The sequence below is a fragment of the Camelus dromedarius genome, chromosome 1, assembly GCF_036321535.1.
Source record: "Camelus dromedarius isolate mCamDro1 chromosome 1, mCamDro1.pat, whole genome shotgun sequence".
Lineage (NCBI taxonomy): Eukaryota > Metazoa > Chordata > Mammalia > Artiodactyla > Camelidae > Camelus > Camelus dromedarius.
The window spans coordinates 82314570-82332357 of NC_087436.1; the positions used below are offsets into that span (position 1 = coordinate 82314570).

The 17788-nt window shown below is 33.1% G+C and overlaps 1 protein-coding gene across 14 annotated transcripts in view; it reads right to left on the minus strand.

Moving 5' to 3' along the window:
- Nucleotides 1-17788, minus strand: part of KLHL8 (kelch like family member 8) — a 61669-nt gene that overhangs the window by 20023 nt on the left and 23858 nt on the right. For 13 of the 14 annotated variants that reach the window (XR_010381051.1, XR_010381050.1, XR_010381048.1 and 10 more), the window contains 4 exons: nucleotides 12770-13318; nucleotides 11344-11530; nucleotides 7889-8032; nucleotides 6833-6944 (listed from right to left, as the gene is read on the minus strand). Coding sequence is in view for 8 of the 14 variants with exons in the window: in XM_064486165.1 (XP_064342235.1) it covers nucleotides 6833-6944; nucleotides 7889-8032; nucleotides 11344-11530; nucleotides 12770-13318 (992 nt within the window). In the remaining 6 variants the exon portion in view is untranslated. The remainder of the gene's footprint in view (nucleotides 1-6832; nucleotides 6945-7888; nucleotides 8033-11343; nucleotides 11531-12769; nucleotides 13319-17788) is intronic. The other variant, XR_010381055.1, reaches the window with a different exon arrangement.

The window sequence follows — 17788 nt, forward strand, 5'->3', positions numbered from 1 at the left end:
TGTGGCTTTTCCCCATTATTTTTAGATTTATCATATCTTCTCAACAGAGGGCTACAGGGCTGCCAAACTGCAAGTCTATGAACAGCACCTTCTGGAGTTTTACGAAGCACAGCCTATACAGGTGATGCCAAACTCAAATGAAATAATAAAGGAAAACCCAACAAAATACTATAAATGGAGTCCAAGACATTCAATTAGTAAAACAATTTCATATGAGAGGCTGATGAACTCAGATGATTTGCTAGAGAGGTCAGAAGTCAATCTCATTACTAAATTCATGTAATTGAAGACCACATTTTGTTGCAGTTCATTGTATCGAACAAAATAACATCAATTTTTATATTACAAGCTTTGTATCACATTGCTCTACTTCTGAAGGGCATTTATTTATCTTCCTGGAAAGGAAGAGGCTTAGCCCATGTTATAAGCTAATTCATTCGTAGGAGTGCAATCCCATTGTATTCACAGTCCTGTGAGTACATGGGTAGGAATTTTGGGGGCCATCTTAGAAATCTGTCTACCAAAACAAGGAATTGAAAGAAATATTATTCACCTAAAAATCTTAAATAGAACAAACAAATAATGAAGTTTAATAGTGAGGTCAGAAGTGCTTTTTGGGGAAACCCCTTTAGAGAATGACGGGAGTTATTTAAGCCTTCTCTGACCCTTGGATTATGGGCTGCATCAAATATTAACAGTAATTTTGCAAATTTTAACATGTGGTCTTTCTGCTGTATCAGGTAGCCTAAATTTCATGAGATTAGTATTAAACAGAAAGGAGATACAGAAAAGGAAAAAAGCATTATTTAAACCAGGATCTCACTCTTTGTCTGATATTTATTATCATTATTGCAGAGACTTCTGAATAATGAACATGATGTGGGGCTGCCTGAACCCTAACCTCATAATCTCACATAATCTATTACCAATTATCTCAACATCAAATAGTTGCTTTGTCTTTTCTTTGAATTTTCACATTACACATTACTGTCATTGCCATGTTCTTGCCTCTCTGCAAACTCTGAGAGTAGTTGTCTATAAAACCTGTAATGATGAAACTATGTTAATGTAGAAAACTGAAAAAAAAAACTATTATGATGTTTAGTACCATAAGCCAAGAGCTATAAAAATACTATCTTTAAAAAGATAACAACTATGAGTTTGATACTGAAGTCAACGCCACCTTACACGTAAGGAATGGGGCTGATGAGGGGTAATTTACTCAGGGCCAGACAGTTTGAAAACAGCAGAGCTAAGAGTAAAACAGTTAGTCAGACTCCAAAACCCACGCTCATAATCAAAAGTCATAATTTCTCCTCATTGTACTTAACAGATTAAAGCTGAGCCCCATATATGGTGTAGAAGAGAGCATGAAACAAGACGAGAAAATTTGGAGAACACTGGAGAAATGGAAGATAACAGAGAAGAGAAGTGGCCAGTGAAAATATCCCTATTTCAAAACCTTTTTATTTTAGGAGATACTTACATTACAGAAAAGTTTCAAAAACAGCACAGAGTTCCTATATATCCCATACCCATTTTACTTTATTATTAGTATCTTACTAATGTCAAAATATACATATAAATTAATAATACAAATGATGATAAACGTATCAAAGTATAAAGAAATGTATAGTACCTGTTTATAATTAATAAACCAACTTACTGATATAATAAAAAGCTAATTCACTGTAATGGTGATTGGAAAAAACTATACCAATTTTTTTAACACACTGCAGCAATAAAATTTGATCTATTCTAAAACTTATACGTCACTGACTTGGTATATACTTTGGATAAAAGTGTACTGTATAAACCTGTACTACTCTGCTGCTTCATCTGTAATTTATCTGAGGAAAGAGCAGACACAGCTGATCCTAATGAGTCAATAAAGGAAAGCACTATAGTGACTGGCCCATATTCAGTGCTATGTATTAGCTACTATTACTGGAGAGAGGGCTGCTCTACTGAAATTCTAACTTTCAGTTTACCAAGAGTATCTTAGGAAAGAAATTGTTAAGGATAATGTTGTCATTCATTTTGTCTCCTTAACCTCGTAAGCAATGATTTACAAAATACTGTGGTTATAAACTTTCAGGTGTGGGTGAACACGTGCGTGTGCACTCTAGAACATACCAGTGTTATATACCATGGCAAAAGTAAGTGTGCCATGTAATTCCCCCCCACTTCCTAGCCCCCAGAACACAAGAGCATATGACATCATTGGTTATTTCCTACTCCTTAAAACTCTCTTCTTTTGATTTTCATGACATCACATGTTTGAGTTTCCTTCTACGTTATCTCTCCGGCTGGTACTTTTCAGCTTCCTTTAACAGTGCCTTCTTCTCTACTCCATCACTAAATTACGAAGTTCTCTAAGGCCTCTTATCACACTATACTCTCTGCAGGTAATCTCATCCTTTCCATGAATTTATGAGAGCTCTGATATATATTTCCAGATGTATATCTAACTTTTTAAATCTACCTGGCTCTTCAACTTTAACTTTAATCTGAAATGAAACTCACTGTTTACCTCCCTGTGCTAGGGAGATTTTAAGATATCTCCCCCAACAATATTCACCCTCAAGTTTCACTCCTATGATTATGCTACATTATATGGCAAAAGGGAGATTAGCTGAGTGGGCCTAATCTAATCACACAAGCCCTATAAAAGCAGAGAGGTTTCTCCAGCTGGTAGCAGAAGTCAGATCAGAAACTTAGAGAACGAGGTGAATTCTGCAAACTGCTGCTTGTTTGAAGACAGAGGAGAACACCTGGAAAGCACCCCACAGTGGCTTCTAGGAGCTGAGTGACCCCTGACCTACAGCCAGTAAAAATGAGAAACTCGGTCCTATAATCCCAAAGAAGTGAATTCTATCAGTAACCTAAACGACCTTGGAAGTAGTCTCTTCCTCAGAGCCTCCATAAGAGCCTCCAGCCTACACCTTGACATAGATATCTTGTGAGACCGTAAGTGGAAAACTCAGTAAAAATTGCTGGACTTCTGACCTACAGAACTGTGAGCTAATAAATGGATGTTGTTCTAAGCTGCTAAGCTTGTCGTAAATGGTTACACAGCAAGAGAAAACTAACACACCTATCACAAGAGAAACAAAAATTTTATCCTATTCACCATCTTGTTCTTCCCAGTGCAGAAGATCATACTGCTATCCATACTAAGTTGTTTAAGCCAGAAACTGAAGGATCATCATTGCCTCTACCTTATTGTTCTTTCTACCGCCCACATATAATTATCATAAAATCTTATTGATTGTACACTTCTGAACTCTCAAATATGTCCTCTTTTCTCTTTAACTTCTACCACCTGAGTCCAAGCCACCATTTTTTCTTGACTGAAATATTACAATAACCCTTTCAGTCCCCCAGACTTTTCACCCTGGTCCTCCTCAAATACCTTCTCCATTTCATAAGCAGAGGAACTCTGGAGAAAAATGTGATTCTATCATTCCCCTGCTACCAAAAATGTGTGTGTGTGTGTATTTCTAAGCCGACCAGATAAAAAATCCTGGCAAACCTGAAAGACCCTTATGTTTTGCCTACTATTTCAGCCTTACCTCTCAACACTATTCCCTTTTTAAACTGAGGTACTGGGGATTGAACCCAGGACCTTGTGCATGCTAAGCATGTGCTTCACCACTGAGCTATACCCTCCCCCCAACACTATTCCCTTTAATTTCTCAGACACACTGGACTTCTTTCATGCTCTCTGTTCTCATTCACCTCCAGTTTTTCAAAGACTCTTTATCACTTTCCATCCACCACCCTTCTACCCATCACCCACTTAACCAGGCTAAATTCTTCTATTGCTTCTGATCTTAGGTTAAATGGGACTTCATTAAGATCTCTGCTCCCAAGTATCCTTTACTTATCCTGGTGCTAACATTATTACCATTGTAATTTGGTCTTTATTTTTATCTTGACTTTTAGAGTGTAAGCTCTACAGAGATAGGGAAACTGGCTATCTTATTTATTGCTCCATCTTCAGCACTTGGTATATCTTACAATGGGCACTTAACCAGTATATGCTGAATAAATAAATCGACCCCTAGAGATGCTCTGTTAGGATGATGGGTTTCAGTAAAACCACAGCTTGAGCAAATGTAAGTATCCATTTTAGGGGAAAGATGGAAAAGGGGAAAAAACAAATAAAACCAGATACTTAACATGTGAAAATTATCTTGGGATGCACTGAAACAGTGGTTTGTGGGGTTACAAATTATACAAGCAAATAATATGAGAAAATAATTGCAGTTCTATGTTTTTTTCTTATACAGTTAGAAAGCTATTGTAGTGCTCAGGGCATATTCTTAAAACATTAAAGAAACTGAACTATTTTGCTAGAGAAATTCACTCAATACTTGGCTAAAAAACCTGCTTATGATGAAAAAGAGGCAAAGATATAAAAATTAAAAATATACTTTAGGATTTTCTCCCTCATTTTTATTCATCTGTTAGAATTTAAACTATTTATTTGTAGTTACCATGGAGCATAAATCAAGCCTACTAAAGTATTCAAATGTCATTTGTAGATAAGTAGTATATTTTAAGACCAGCTTTTCCCCCTAAGATTCTTTCTTCTCAAGAGTGAAAAAAGGCTAAAGATCTCTTTTCAGCAGAACTCTCTTCACATTTCCAGCTAATCTTTCATACTTTTAACACATAAAGAAAAACCAGTTAAAAACACTTTATGTGAAATTAATCAAGAATAGAAAGTTAGATGGCAATGGATCCCTGCGGGCAGTTCAATTTGGAATTGCTCACTTTGGCAACAAGTCATTTTTTAACTCTTACAGAATGTTGTTGCAGTTTGCAAACCACGTAAGTCAATGTTTATGGTTAGGTTTTGTTAATTTGGGTTTGTTTCTTTTCAATAAAATTCTAATAAAGATGTTTTGATCTTTGTTTTTGTATACAAAGCTACTCTTAAGCAATATTTTCAATATTTACTCTAACACCCCTCTTTTTCTTTCTTCTATTATATTTTCACGCTGAAACAGAGGCAGAATTATTCTAGTATCTAGGTTTATGTAAATTATTAGGTGCAGTCTTTGAAATCCTCACCCTATTTGCTGAATTTCCTTCCTTCCATCATCTCTTAAAGCATCCAGATATTCCTTCAAGTACTTATGTCTCCAGACCAAACCCCTTCAACAATTTTTTATATGAACGCTTTTCAGATCTCTAATACGTCAGTCCTTACATCTATCCCATAAAATTACTCCTACATTTATATCAATTTTTGTGCACCCCCATAATCATTTTCAAATTATAAACATTTATTACTGTACTAACAGGTTATGTTCATTATAAAACACCCACTCAAAATAAATTTAAGGATGAAATAAAAAAATATATTGAAAGTCTTAATTTTTTATTCCCATATTCCAACTGGTGTTGCATATCCCAACATGAGACCACAGCTCCAGATACAGACAGGATCAGCATGAAGAACAGTACAACTACAATCTCCCTTGATCCAAAGGCTTTACTTCTCTTAATGCAGGCAACTGTATTATGTTCATTTCCCTCCTTTTCTAAGAACTGTGCTTCATATTGGTTCAGGTATTTTTTCCATATGAAACATAATCACAAATTTGACTTCTCACCATGTTGTAGTGGTGCAATTTTTTTTTTAATATCTAAAGCAGGTTTTAACCTGTAACTCTAATTTAAATATTTTTAGGTTTTGCCTGTAGATCTAGAATATGTTTGGTGTACTATGCTATTGAATCCTGACTTATTCATATGATATTAGCTATTCTTCTATCTTAAGACATCTGAAAATTTGGTATTCAAAGCTAGTCAACATTTCCTAAGTCATGTTACTAAAAATCTTTCTCCTCTAAAGAGATTGATCTACTTATCAATATATATGTCAATTTATTATGGATGAATATTTTAAATATTAACTGCTCATAATGATTAAAAAATAGTGAATAGAAATTGAAAGATATTTTCTTAACATGCTAAAATACATATGCCTTAACCCTAAGGCTAGTATCTTACCTAATAGGGAAACACTAAAGACATTTCTATTAAGATCAAGGACAAGACAAAAACATCTACCACCTCTGCTACCATTCACACTATATTAGATTATGAGCCAATACAGTTAGGCAACAAAGACCAATTAGAAGCCTAAGAATGTGCGGAAAAATTGGCAAAAGTTGAATAAGGTCTACAGATTAATTAACAGCATTACATTGATGTTACTTCCTAGTTTCAAATTTCCTAGTTTCAATAATCGTGCTAAGATGGTGTAAGATGTTCGTATTACGGGAGCTGGGTGAAGAGTATACAGTAGGATTTCTGTCTTAGCACTATTAATTTTTGGGGCCGGGTAATTCTTTGCTGTAGAGGGCTTTCTTGTGTATTAGAGGATCTTCAGCAGCACCCTTGGCCTCGCCCAACTAGAAACCAACAGCAATTCCCCCAACCTGTTGGCCCTCAAGTTGTGACAAGCAAAAAATGTCTCCAGACATTGCCAAGTGTTCCAGAGGGAGCAAAATTATCTTCAGTTGAGAACCATAAGTACATAGGAACTCAACTATTTTTAAAACTTTTCTGAAAACCTAAAATTGTTTCAAAGTTAAAGTTAAAAAATAATCACTGAGGTGTAAGTGAAAACTATGACAATCATCTTACTCAAAGACATGATTCTATTCTTAATTTTCAGGAAAAATTTAAACGTTATAAAAAGTATCACATTGGATGCTTTAACAGTTTCTAAAAAGTAAAAAATTAGCCCTTTCAATTACAGGAAGCTTTATTTTCCACCAACAAATCAAAATAAATTTCCATGCTGATCTACCTCTTTGTGTTCATTGATGCTTTCATCATCCATTTATTAGTGAGAGGATCAAACATCTCCATACTACCTAAATGTTCATTTCCATCATGTCCACCCACTGCATACACTTTACCTGCCAAAAAGAGAAGTATTCACTTGATTACAAATAAATAAATTGATAATGGTGTTTATATATATCAATATATAATTAAAATAGTATGATAAATTAATTTAACACATATTCTTCTGCTCAGCAATATGTCGTCACTTCAGTAGTCAAATGAAAATGTAAGTTTCTACTAATACAATACCTGAGACATGCTGTTTTACAAGAAGTTATTTAAATGTTTAAATATTATCCCACCCTTAGATGTCCCAACTTTTTATTACTTAGTAAATGAAATCACTCATCATCCTTTCAAAGAATGTTTAATAAAATCAAAAAATGCTCTTATGCTATATAAAAATATAAAACCCTTAATACAATAAATCAAACTTTTATTCTAAATGAAATAAAAATTGGAAATATTCCATACCAAAATGTTAACTATTTCTAGGTGTTTGGATTACAGATGATTTTTATTTTTTATTAAAACATGTTTTCATATTTCCCCCCCAAAGCATTTATAAACTCATAATCAGAAGAAAAGTGACTTTTTAAAGTCTCCTAACAATTTATCCATGGCTCTGCAATTAATTCACTTCCAGTAACCAGTAAAAAAAAAAAAAATCTTATTTCAATAATAATAATTAGATGGGTACAGGAAAAAAAGCTGATATATATTATTTGAATTCAATAATATTTTTATTTAGTTTGTCTTTTGCAAATATAACTCAGAATAGTTTATTTTAACTGCTTTTTCCCTAATACTCATCTCCCATTAACATCTATATGCAGCAGATTATACACTGAGCATCTATGGGCACATAGTGAATATTCACCACCCAAATAATTTATTGATATATGGAAACATTTTATAATGTAGGATTTTTCTTATAGAAACAAATTCTCTAAGTGCAAATATTTTAAAAGAGCATTTTGATCATGAGATGTGATTTAAAACAATAGTGACCCACCTTCCACTGAAATTACACCCACATGTCGCCTTCGACTATTCATTTCTGGTCCAAAGAACCAACTGTTTTTGTTGATAGAATAGCATTCAATACTGCGAAAGGGGTCACCTGATCCACCTCGACCACCTACACAAAACAGCACGCCTAAAGGTAAGGACACAAAATAGAGGTTAAAAATCACAGTAATTTTTTTTAAATAAGTACAGAAAAAAATTTAGAAAGTCAAAATTTTGATTCATGGCCAAAAAAATGAGTTATTTGGATAGCATTTAATGTCATTATAGTACTAAAAATCTAAATTTCTTTTTCTTTTTCCCTCCTTTGAATTTCTCAAATAGGATACATCAGTTATCTCTGCTTGCTAACATCCCACTAAGAAGTGGTTAAAACTCTCACCCACTCTGTAAAATTGCTCTTGCTCAGGCCATTACAAAAGCTAAAAAGCTCATAAAGTTAATTGCTGATGGGACACAATTAAAATATTTGATATGTTGATCACCCCCTTTTTTTTGAAACTCCTTATCACTCTTGGTTTCCATAATATCAAGGTCTCCTTTTGTTTCCAGTCATTTCTCTCTTTCCTATGTTTTCTATGTTTCATTTTTAGCCTATTTCTCAGATACTCCATGCTCACACAGGAAAAATTCAATACTTCACTTAAAATTCCATCTGTATCATAATGCCTTTCAACATCCATTTCTAAGCCACATTTCCACTTGGTGTCCCATAGGCACCTCAAACCAAAATGTTCAAAAGCATTTTCTTCCTCACCTACCTAAACAACCTCTTCCTTCCTCTCCCTCAATATTCCCACTGCCACTGCTTTAGTGCAGGCCCTCATCAGCTATTACTGCAAAATCCTGTTTTCTCTTGTCACTTAGTACTCAGTACTCTTTTTGCTTTCGGGCTATCAACCAAATAATCTAATTAAAGACTCTCTCAACAGCTTTTCATTACCTACATCAGCAGTTCTTAAAAATTTTATCATATGCCACTAAATTATACATTTTAAAAATAGTTAAAGTGGCAATTTTTATATTGTATGTATTTTATTACAATTTTTAAAAAAAGATCAAAACTTTGGTGTGGTACAGAATCACCTGGAGAGCGTAAAACACAGATTGTTAGGCTGACCCCTCTACCCCAAGAGTTTCTGATTCATTAGGTCTGGGGTAGATCCAAAATTTTGTATTTCTAAAAAGTTCCCAAGTGAATGCTGATGTTGCTGGTCAGGGGGCCACCACTTGCTTCACACAGTGAGAACCACTGCTCTGCAAGACAGAGCCTTAAAACAGCATAATGGCCTGGCAGTGTCTAACCTGATCTTCTGCGTCTCATTCTCTTAATGTTCATGCTCCTGCCGTGGTCATCCTCAGTGTTCCGACAGCCAACTTTTGGTAACTATTATTCATTTAACATACAGTACTGAAATGATCTATTACACTGATTATCCGTCACCAGAATCTAAACTAGATTAAGATGGTGTGTTAAGGGTTTATGCACTAATAAAGACTAGCACAATGTCTAGCAGGTACTAAGCATTCAATAAATGTAAAATGAACTGAATGCCCTTCTCTTAGTGGCACCCAGAAGAATACCTATTATTCAAAACTAAGACTGGGGGTTACCTTCTCCATAAAACCTTTTTTGTCCCTTCCAAAGTAAAAATAACCACTCTTTTCTTTTTGTCTCCCACCATACCTTGTGATTACATCAAAGTACCAGTAATACTTTATTGCATTTATTTATTCATATGTTTATTTCCCTAGATCAGACTAAAAGTTCTCTCTCTCAGTACAGGGCTGGCTATACTCCATTTGTGTTTGCATTTCTAATGCCTAACCCAGAACCTGCCCCGTGGAAAGCAATTATATGTCTGCGGAATGACTGCATAAATGAATAACCAGAGCTACTTGTGCAGTTTCCCAACTAATTAAATATTTTAAATCAGGGAAATTTAAAGTTGGAAGAGACTTTAAAGATTATCCCAGTCCAAATTACTTATAAATAAACTGAGGCCTTCAGAGATTAAGAAATCTGCCCCAAATTACAAATGTTTAGTGCCACAGTCTGGAGTTACAATCCCAGAATGTAAGCCCAATCAATGATTAGATTTTATTTAAGTGGACACTAATATTTCAGCTATATAGGTCACCTAGGAACACGACATGAAAGGACAAACTAAACTGAAGTAAAAATATTAGGATGCAAATCCTTTCTCTGCTATGTTGTGGGCCCTTCCTGCTCTAATTCTCAGTTTCCTCATCCGTAAAATGGAATAATACCCCGTGCTCATGAGGATCAAATCCTTCACTAAATCTACTTCCTAAAGTTCTTGTAGTCACGTAAGAAATCATGTATACGAGGGTCTAGTATGTTTGGCATATCATCTAAGCTGTCAAGATGTCGTTTGAATTCAAATCTGAATCTGAAGAATACCTTGACTTCCTAAAACAGAATTCACAAGAAAAGAAAAAATCTTAACTGAAAAAAAATTGTTAAGTTAACCTATAAAAAAGGAAAATAAATAAGCAGTCCTTTTCATGTTAAACTAATTATTCTGAAGAATTACTTCTTCATAGGCAGATCTACGACATTCAAACTTTCTTTATACTACCTAGGTAAAGATCCCACTATTCATAATAGAGTACTGCCTTTTATTGTTGCTTTTAGGCTAGTCCATGGGTCTCTTATTTGATAATTGTATTACATAGTAGCAAATGTACAAGGTCTCTGTTCCGAGTACTGATCCTTGAATTCATAAACCTCATTTATTTTCCCTTATCTCACAAATATATTCTTTATATTTCTAAAGAAGAACATAAGTGAACATAAACTATTTTCTCGAGAAAATACGAAGTCTGAAAATTGTGGGAAGTACAGGCAAAAAAACGCATGCTTCCTCAAATAAAAGAGCTTTAGATTCTAAGAGTCTAATATGGTCTATTATACTAACGTTAGGTGTATTTAGTGTCTTTTGATTTGATGAAATGCAAAAACAAATACTTAAATACATAATACACATCAAGCTGCATGCTTGGCACTAGGGATGCAACTCTAATAAAATACTTCTCTGTCTTTGAAGGGTTCAAAATATGTCAAATAAATTTCAATGCAACATAGTAAAATAAGTGCAAAATAAGTGCTCTAAAAACACAAGTGACAGAGGAACTAATTCTGCCTGGGAGAATCAAAAAGACACCAATAGACAAGATACTTCAGCGAGCTCTTCAGAATGCATAAGTCATACTACAGCTTTTTAAAAAACTGGCTTATTGCTACAACTACCTGAATCACGTACAGTCAAGAATTCATATGTAACCTTATCTGCCAGTTATTACTTTAAGACAATCAGATACTAACCATCTTACAATTAGGTTTGGGCATATATAACCAACCCTCAAATACAACAAAACTCTTCTCAGCAGAGTTGATAAAATAAGTAATTTAATTACCAGCAGTATGCTTCCTTGGAGTAGTCCGAATGGAGTATTCAAAGTCAGGTACTGCTCTGCTACTCAAGTGAAGGTGATAATTTCTTGCTTCATCCAATAAATCTCTACATTTTAGATTTTGCTTGACAATCTGTTCTTTTGCCACAACACCCATAAGAAAGTCAACTGGCAACAGCGGCAAACGAACCTAAGATTGTGAATAGTTGCAGATATAAAATTTAACTTGCAATTGGATAGCTCATTCTCTACTTTCACTGTAGCATGTTCTCTTTTTAAAACTCACTTACTTCATAAATCCTTTCTAACATGTGAATGTAGTTCAAAGTGCCAAGTTCTAAAGCAATTTCCAGTATTGGTCTGCACTAATGAAATGAGATTACATGTTAAATATATCTTCCCTTTTAAATACAGGTTTAAGTAGACTGGATAAAATCATTCAATTGTCTTCAGTCAAGTTACTTATTCACTTCCAAAAATGGTACTGTCATAATCACAAGGCCCCTTGCTGCTACAGGAAAGGCATAATCAAAACAAAATTGTGGTGCTTTGTTCTCTGGCCTTTTAAAGCTAAGACTGAATGTATGGAAATGTGATTAATTTTTCACATGTATGTGAAAGAATTCATATCTGAAACAAATAGGTGATGTTTTCTATGACCTGGAAGGTTATACTAGGGGATGCACCCTCTTTCAGTAGAGGCACTCACCATTCTCCTCTTAAAGATGCACTGATTTTCTAGTGGATTAAAGGGATGATCAAACCACATTATGTGACTGAGTTAAAGGTGCACACACATACACACGAGTAAGATTCAGGTGCAAGATAAAACAGAAATAAAACTTTGTTTTTGTTGACAAACTTATTTTCAAAAGTAATTCTAAGGCCTATTTGTTATCTCCCTGTTAAAAATGTCTGTTGACAGTAAAAATAAATTAACAAATAAATAATTTAAAAGAGACATCGTATATAATTCTGATGTTGAAAAAGTAAAATTGTAGTGAGGAAACAAAACATAAAATGATGTCTTACAGTTCCTTCCAGAATAAATCCAATTATTAGGAATAAGTGTACTTTCATTAGCAAGGTAATCCAGTAAATTTAGAAACTTTATTATAAAATAGCTATAAACTAATGTAGCAGTGTTTCCTCAGAACATTTTAGCATAAATAAAACATTCATTACTACTACCTCAAAGGATATTTTAAATATTCAGATTAAAAAGCAGATAATGGTATTTCTAATTCAAATGTAACACATTCAGACTTATCCTTAAATGGTATAGTGAGTAAGCAGGCAAGTAAGAGTCAAAGCCATTTTCACACTGTATTACCTCAATGGATAATCTACACTTCTTATGCTAAATGGAACATGCTGATTTGCTTCCATATCACTTCATATCTATACACAATCTTACTTCAGTCCCTACCTGTGCAAGTGTTTCATCCAACCATTTGGAATGATGCTGGGGATTGGCAAGAAGCCACTTGATGGCTGCACTATAGACCTGCTTTTCATTCTCAATATTTAGATCACTGGAGGACAAAAGTTTATGGAGATGCTGGGGTGACACACTTACAAAGTCTTCACACTCCACCACTTCAGTAAAATGCTCACAAGCATACTGATCTGCCATGTCCATTAAGTCTATTCGATTGTGACTTTCTGCAAAGGATCTTACTGCCAGACAATTGGAGGGATGAAAATGTAACTTCATGTATTCACAACAAGCTCTAGCCACCAGTTCAACCTGTAGAATACAGGCTGCATATAACAGAGGCTGGACGTTGTCAACTGTCAACGTGAGCCGTGAAGAATAGACAAACTTTACCAAGTCTTCTATTGCATCACCATCAAAATCTCTGATCTCAATCAGTGTTTGCTTGGCTTCAGCCATTTCAGAGAGAAACATGGCTCTGAAGTAGGGAATAACACAAGCCAATACCAGTTTGTGACAAGAGATTAGCTTTGAGCCAACCTGTTCAAAACAAACAAAAAGACTCAGTTTAATAACAAAATTAGTTTTAGATCAGCATCGAGCATGTGCTGTAGCAGGGACAAAAATTCCAGACAAATTTAGTGTATTTGTTTTAATAATGTAATGCTTTGGTCACTTACATTCAATGTAGGCCAGTTTCTTAAAATCAGGCAATTTTCTTCTTCCAAATTAGACAGTTAACTTTTACACGTGTTATCTATAATGTCTATACCATAAACTATGATTTTTCTATATTATCTCATATTTCAGAAGCATTCTGTGAATTAATGAGGACAGCAGCAAACATCACCTAGCACTTTGTATCAGGCACTATATTTTTTTTTGATCTGTTGAGTTTTTTTTTTTTTTAACTTTTTGAAGTTTTATTGACATACAACATTCTATAAATTTAAGATATGCAACACAGGGGAAGGGTATAGCTCAAATGGTAGAGTGCATGCTGCTCAGCATGCACGAGGTTCTGGGTTCAATCCCCAGTACCTCCATTTAAAAAATAACTAAATAAACAGACCTAATTACCTCCACCCCACCCCAAAAAAACCCTAAAAAACAAAAACCAAAGAAGTTATGCAACCTAATGATTTGATATATGTATATACTGTGAGACAATCACCACAATGAGTTTTAGTAAATTATCACCTCACATAATCACAATTTTTCTTTTCTTTCTGATGAGAACTTTTAAGACCTACTCTCTTAGCAACTTTCAAATAAACCATACAGTATTGGTAACTGTAGTCATCATGTCAGGGACTATTCTAAGTGTTTTCATGTATTAATTCACTTAATTGTCCCAACACCCCCATGAGTAGGTACTTTTATTATCCACAATTTATCAGTGAAAAAAAACAAATAGAGTAAAAAATGTTTAGAAATTTAGTAGTATCTACTATGAACTTAACTGAGGTTTGTTCATTTCCTATCTAAATTATTTTGAAATGACATATTTTATAAAACCATAATAAAAAAACTGAAATCTCACCCCTTTAGTTGTTGAAAAATTAGACTGTTTCCAATAGTTTGCTATTATAAATGACAAAGTAGTAAACTTTGTTGTAACTGAATATCTATTTACATTCTCTATTATTTCCCACAGATAAATTCCTAAAAATAGAAATGCTGCTTCAAAGGATAGGTACAATTTGTACCTACATACTGCTAAATTGTCCGTTTCTGTTCTACTTAACAATATTTGTGCCATATTCTGAGTGTTAATTTGTTAAGAAGTATTTGCCAATTTGATGAATGAAATATCTCATTGTTTTAGTTTATATTTCTTTCACTAATATGACTGCATCATTCATAAATTTTGGGCTTTTTTTATTTTCTTTTTTTTTGGAGAAGTCATTAGGGTTTATTTATTTAATTTATTTTTAATGGAGGCCCTAGGGATTGAACTCAGAGTCTTGTGCATGCTAAGCATGCACTCTATCACTGAGCTATAAACCTTCCCCCCTTTGGGCTATTTGTATTTCTTCTGTGAACTCTTTTTCTATGACTTTTTATTTGTAAGAACTCCTCAGATGTTTAGAATATTAAGTCATTTGCCATATATATTTCACACTTTTCTCTTTTGTAAGTGTGCTTCTGAATTTTATTCACTCCCTATGAATTTTTTAAAAATCAATCTTTTCTTTATGATTTCTGTCTTAGGTGCTATGTTTGAAATGGGAGTCACTCTAATATTCTATAAATATTTACTTCAAGTACGTTTTCTAGTACTTTTATGGTTTTATGTTTTTCACTTAAATCTTTATTTCCATCTGGAAGTTTCTAGTACTGAGATGACAGATACCTTTTTTCTTTTTTTAAACATAGTAGTTATCTGGTTTTCCCAGCACTTTATGTTAAATAATCAATGAGTACAAGTAACAGGATTACCTATGTTTTAGCAATTTTCCTGTTTTCATGCAGCATTTTTGATTATATAATACACTGATAGTTGTGTCTCATTATTTGGGAACTAATTTTAAAATAAGAACTCTAAACATAAAAAAAGCCTTAGGAATGTTACAATGTGTAAATGGTATAAATTTGCTTATAAATTCCCTTTACCCAACTTTTTTCATTAATGAATATCACTTATTTCAGTAAGTATAGGAAGGCTGTTTCTGTTAATTATACTATATTTAATTTTTTAAAACAATTCACAAGGCAGGATTTAGATTCCATTGAGACTCAAGTTGCAACCTAGACTGCAGCAAAAAGCTTGAAATGTTCTCAAATTTACTTCAACCTTAAAATGGGATCTGAAATCTGGTATTAAACATTTAAAAATAGTCTAAAAATATTCTTTTTTGGATTATCTGCACTGGACACCACTGATATTTAATTTCTATGTAAATATCTGTAAATCTCACATGACATAAAACTGCTCAAACAACTAACACTATTATATAATAGTATTATAAGGTTCTACAATTTCCAAATAAACATCATTTTAACACTGCCTTCTCATCTAAGCTGTACAAATCAATAGCTTGCAAGCTATTTTCATATTGTTTATAATAAGGCTGTTTCTCTTTAACTCTAGTTTGATTCAAATTAGGTAAAATAGATATTTAATACACATTTAATCACACCCCTGTGTACCTTTGAGAATACCCACCTTAACTTTAAAGAGATCTTTAAGCCATATGTATGAAACAGGAACATTAAAAAAAATTAACTTTTATGCATTCATTAATTCTCCTTTAACACTATAGAGTGTCATTATACTCTTAAGCATTTACTCCCAAATTTTTCTTCTCTAGTACATAAAAATAATTACCGATTATCAAAAACATCTCATCAGAAATTTTAAAATGAAAAAATAAACGTCTAAAAACTAGATGCTTAAAACTGGGTGAAAAATGCACAAACTATAAAATATTAGATGTTATTATATAATTTAAAATTATAGAGATAAATACTACAGTATGTCCTTGATAACTAGTGAATTTTTTAGTTTACATTTTTATTAGATCAGTGAACATAAGAATAATTCAAGATGCTCAGAGGAAAAAAAGTCAAGCTAAAACTCAAGCAGTTAAATATGTAGAATATCAACTAATATAATGATCCCTTGTTTAATAAAAGCTTGAAATACAAACATCTAATCAAAACCTTGAGTAATTTCCCACAGATCATCAGCCAACATGGATCAAAATACAATGAAACAAAGGCTTTGAGTTTGATAAAGCATCTCACTTTCAACATGGAGGTCTGGTGGGAAGGGATACTAGGGGAAGTCAAGCACCCTTAATTTTTATTGCTGAATTCAGTATTTAGGTCCAACCAGAAAAACTACATGACAAACTAAGTAGAACTCTGTTTGAAAACAATAAATGATCTGCTGAATTATGAGATTTTAAAAATGAACTAAAAATGACATAAAAAAATTAAACAAAGAATAAAAATTCTATTAACTATCAGTTCTGACTTATAAAATGAACCTATCTATTATCTTATATTAAAGGTCACTTACTTTTCAAGTTTTCTTCCTCCCCTGACTAAAACACATATTCAATGTGTAAAAATCAAGAAAGCACAGAAAAATATAAGGGAAAAAATTTACTCACAATTCAACAAATATGTCAACCTGTTGATATTATTTTAACTTTTTCCCATGCATTTTGAAACATAACTGAGATTGTCCTGAACTTTGTCATCTTTTCCTAAGTTTCTGAAAACGCTGAAACCTTCATGCTTATTGGCTGTATATTATTCTATACAGTGGATGTAACACAGCTCATTTAACTACTGAGATATCAGCCATTTGGACAATTTTTCCATATTTTAAACACAAACAGCATTTTAGAGCAGAGGTTTTTTCAGCATTTCAGAATACTTCCTTAAGGTAAAATCTGAAAAGCAGAATTAACGAATCAATAAATTTAAGCTTTTTATAGCTCTTCATATATACTGCCAAACCATCTGTGAAAAACAATGAGCCAATTTACATATCCACCAGCAGTGTTTGAAAATACTTCCTTCACCAAAATTTCAAAAGCAATAAATGTGTTAAATGTTCAATACGTTGATAAGGGAAGAATTTTTCAACGATTTTTTTTTCTTCTTTGCCATATTTAGTGCTTTTTAAAAATTTGGCTATTCTGTGAACTATTCTTTCGTGAACTAGTTGTTCTTAGATTTGTTTCATTTCTAAGTATTAATAGTTAAGTATGTTTTTAACTATAACATACTAAAAATTTTTTATAATTAAAACAAAAACTAAAGCATATTAGCTTGAAATGTTTGTGATTATGCCACAACAGTAATTCAAGCTAAATGTTTAAGAACTACATAGAAATAAAAGTGCAGAAGACACATAGCAGTACAGAAACAAAGACTGAAGGGGAAAAAAGCCTATATACCTGTCTCCTTTTATGTATGTATATAAGCTATATTCTAATTTTTCAGTTTAATCCCTTGTAATTTTGCCCTTTTAGCTCAATTAGCTACTCTTTT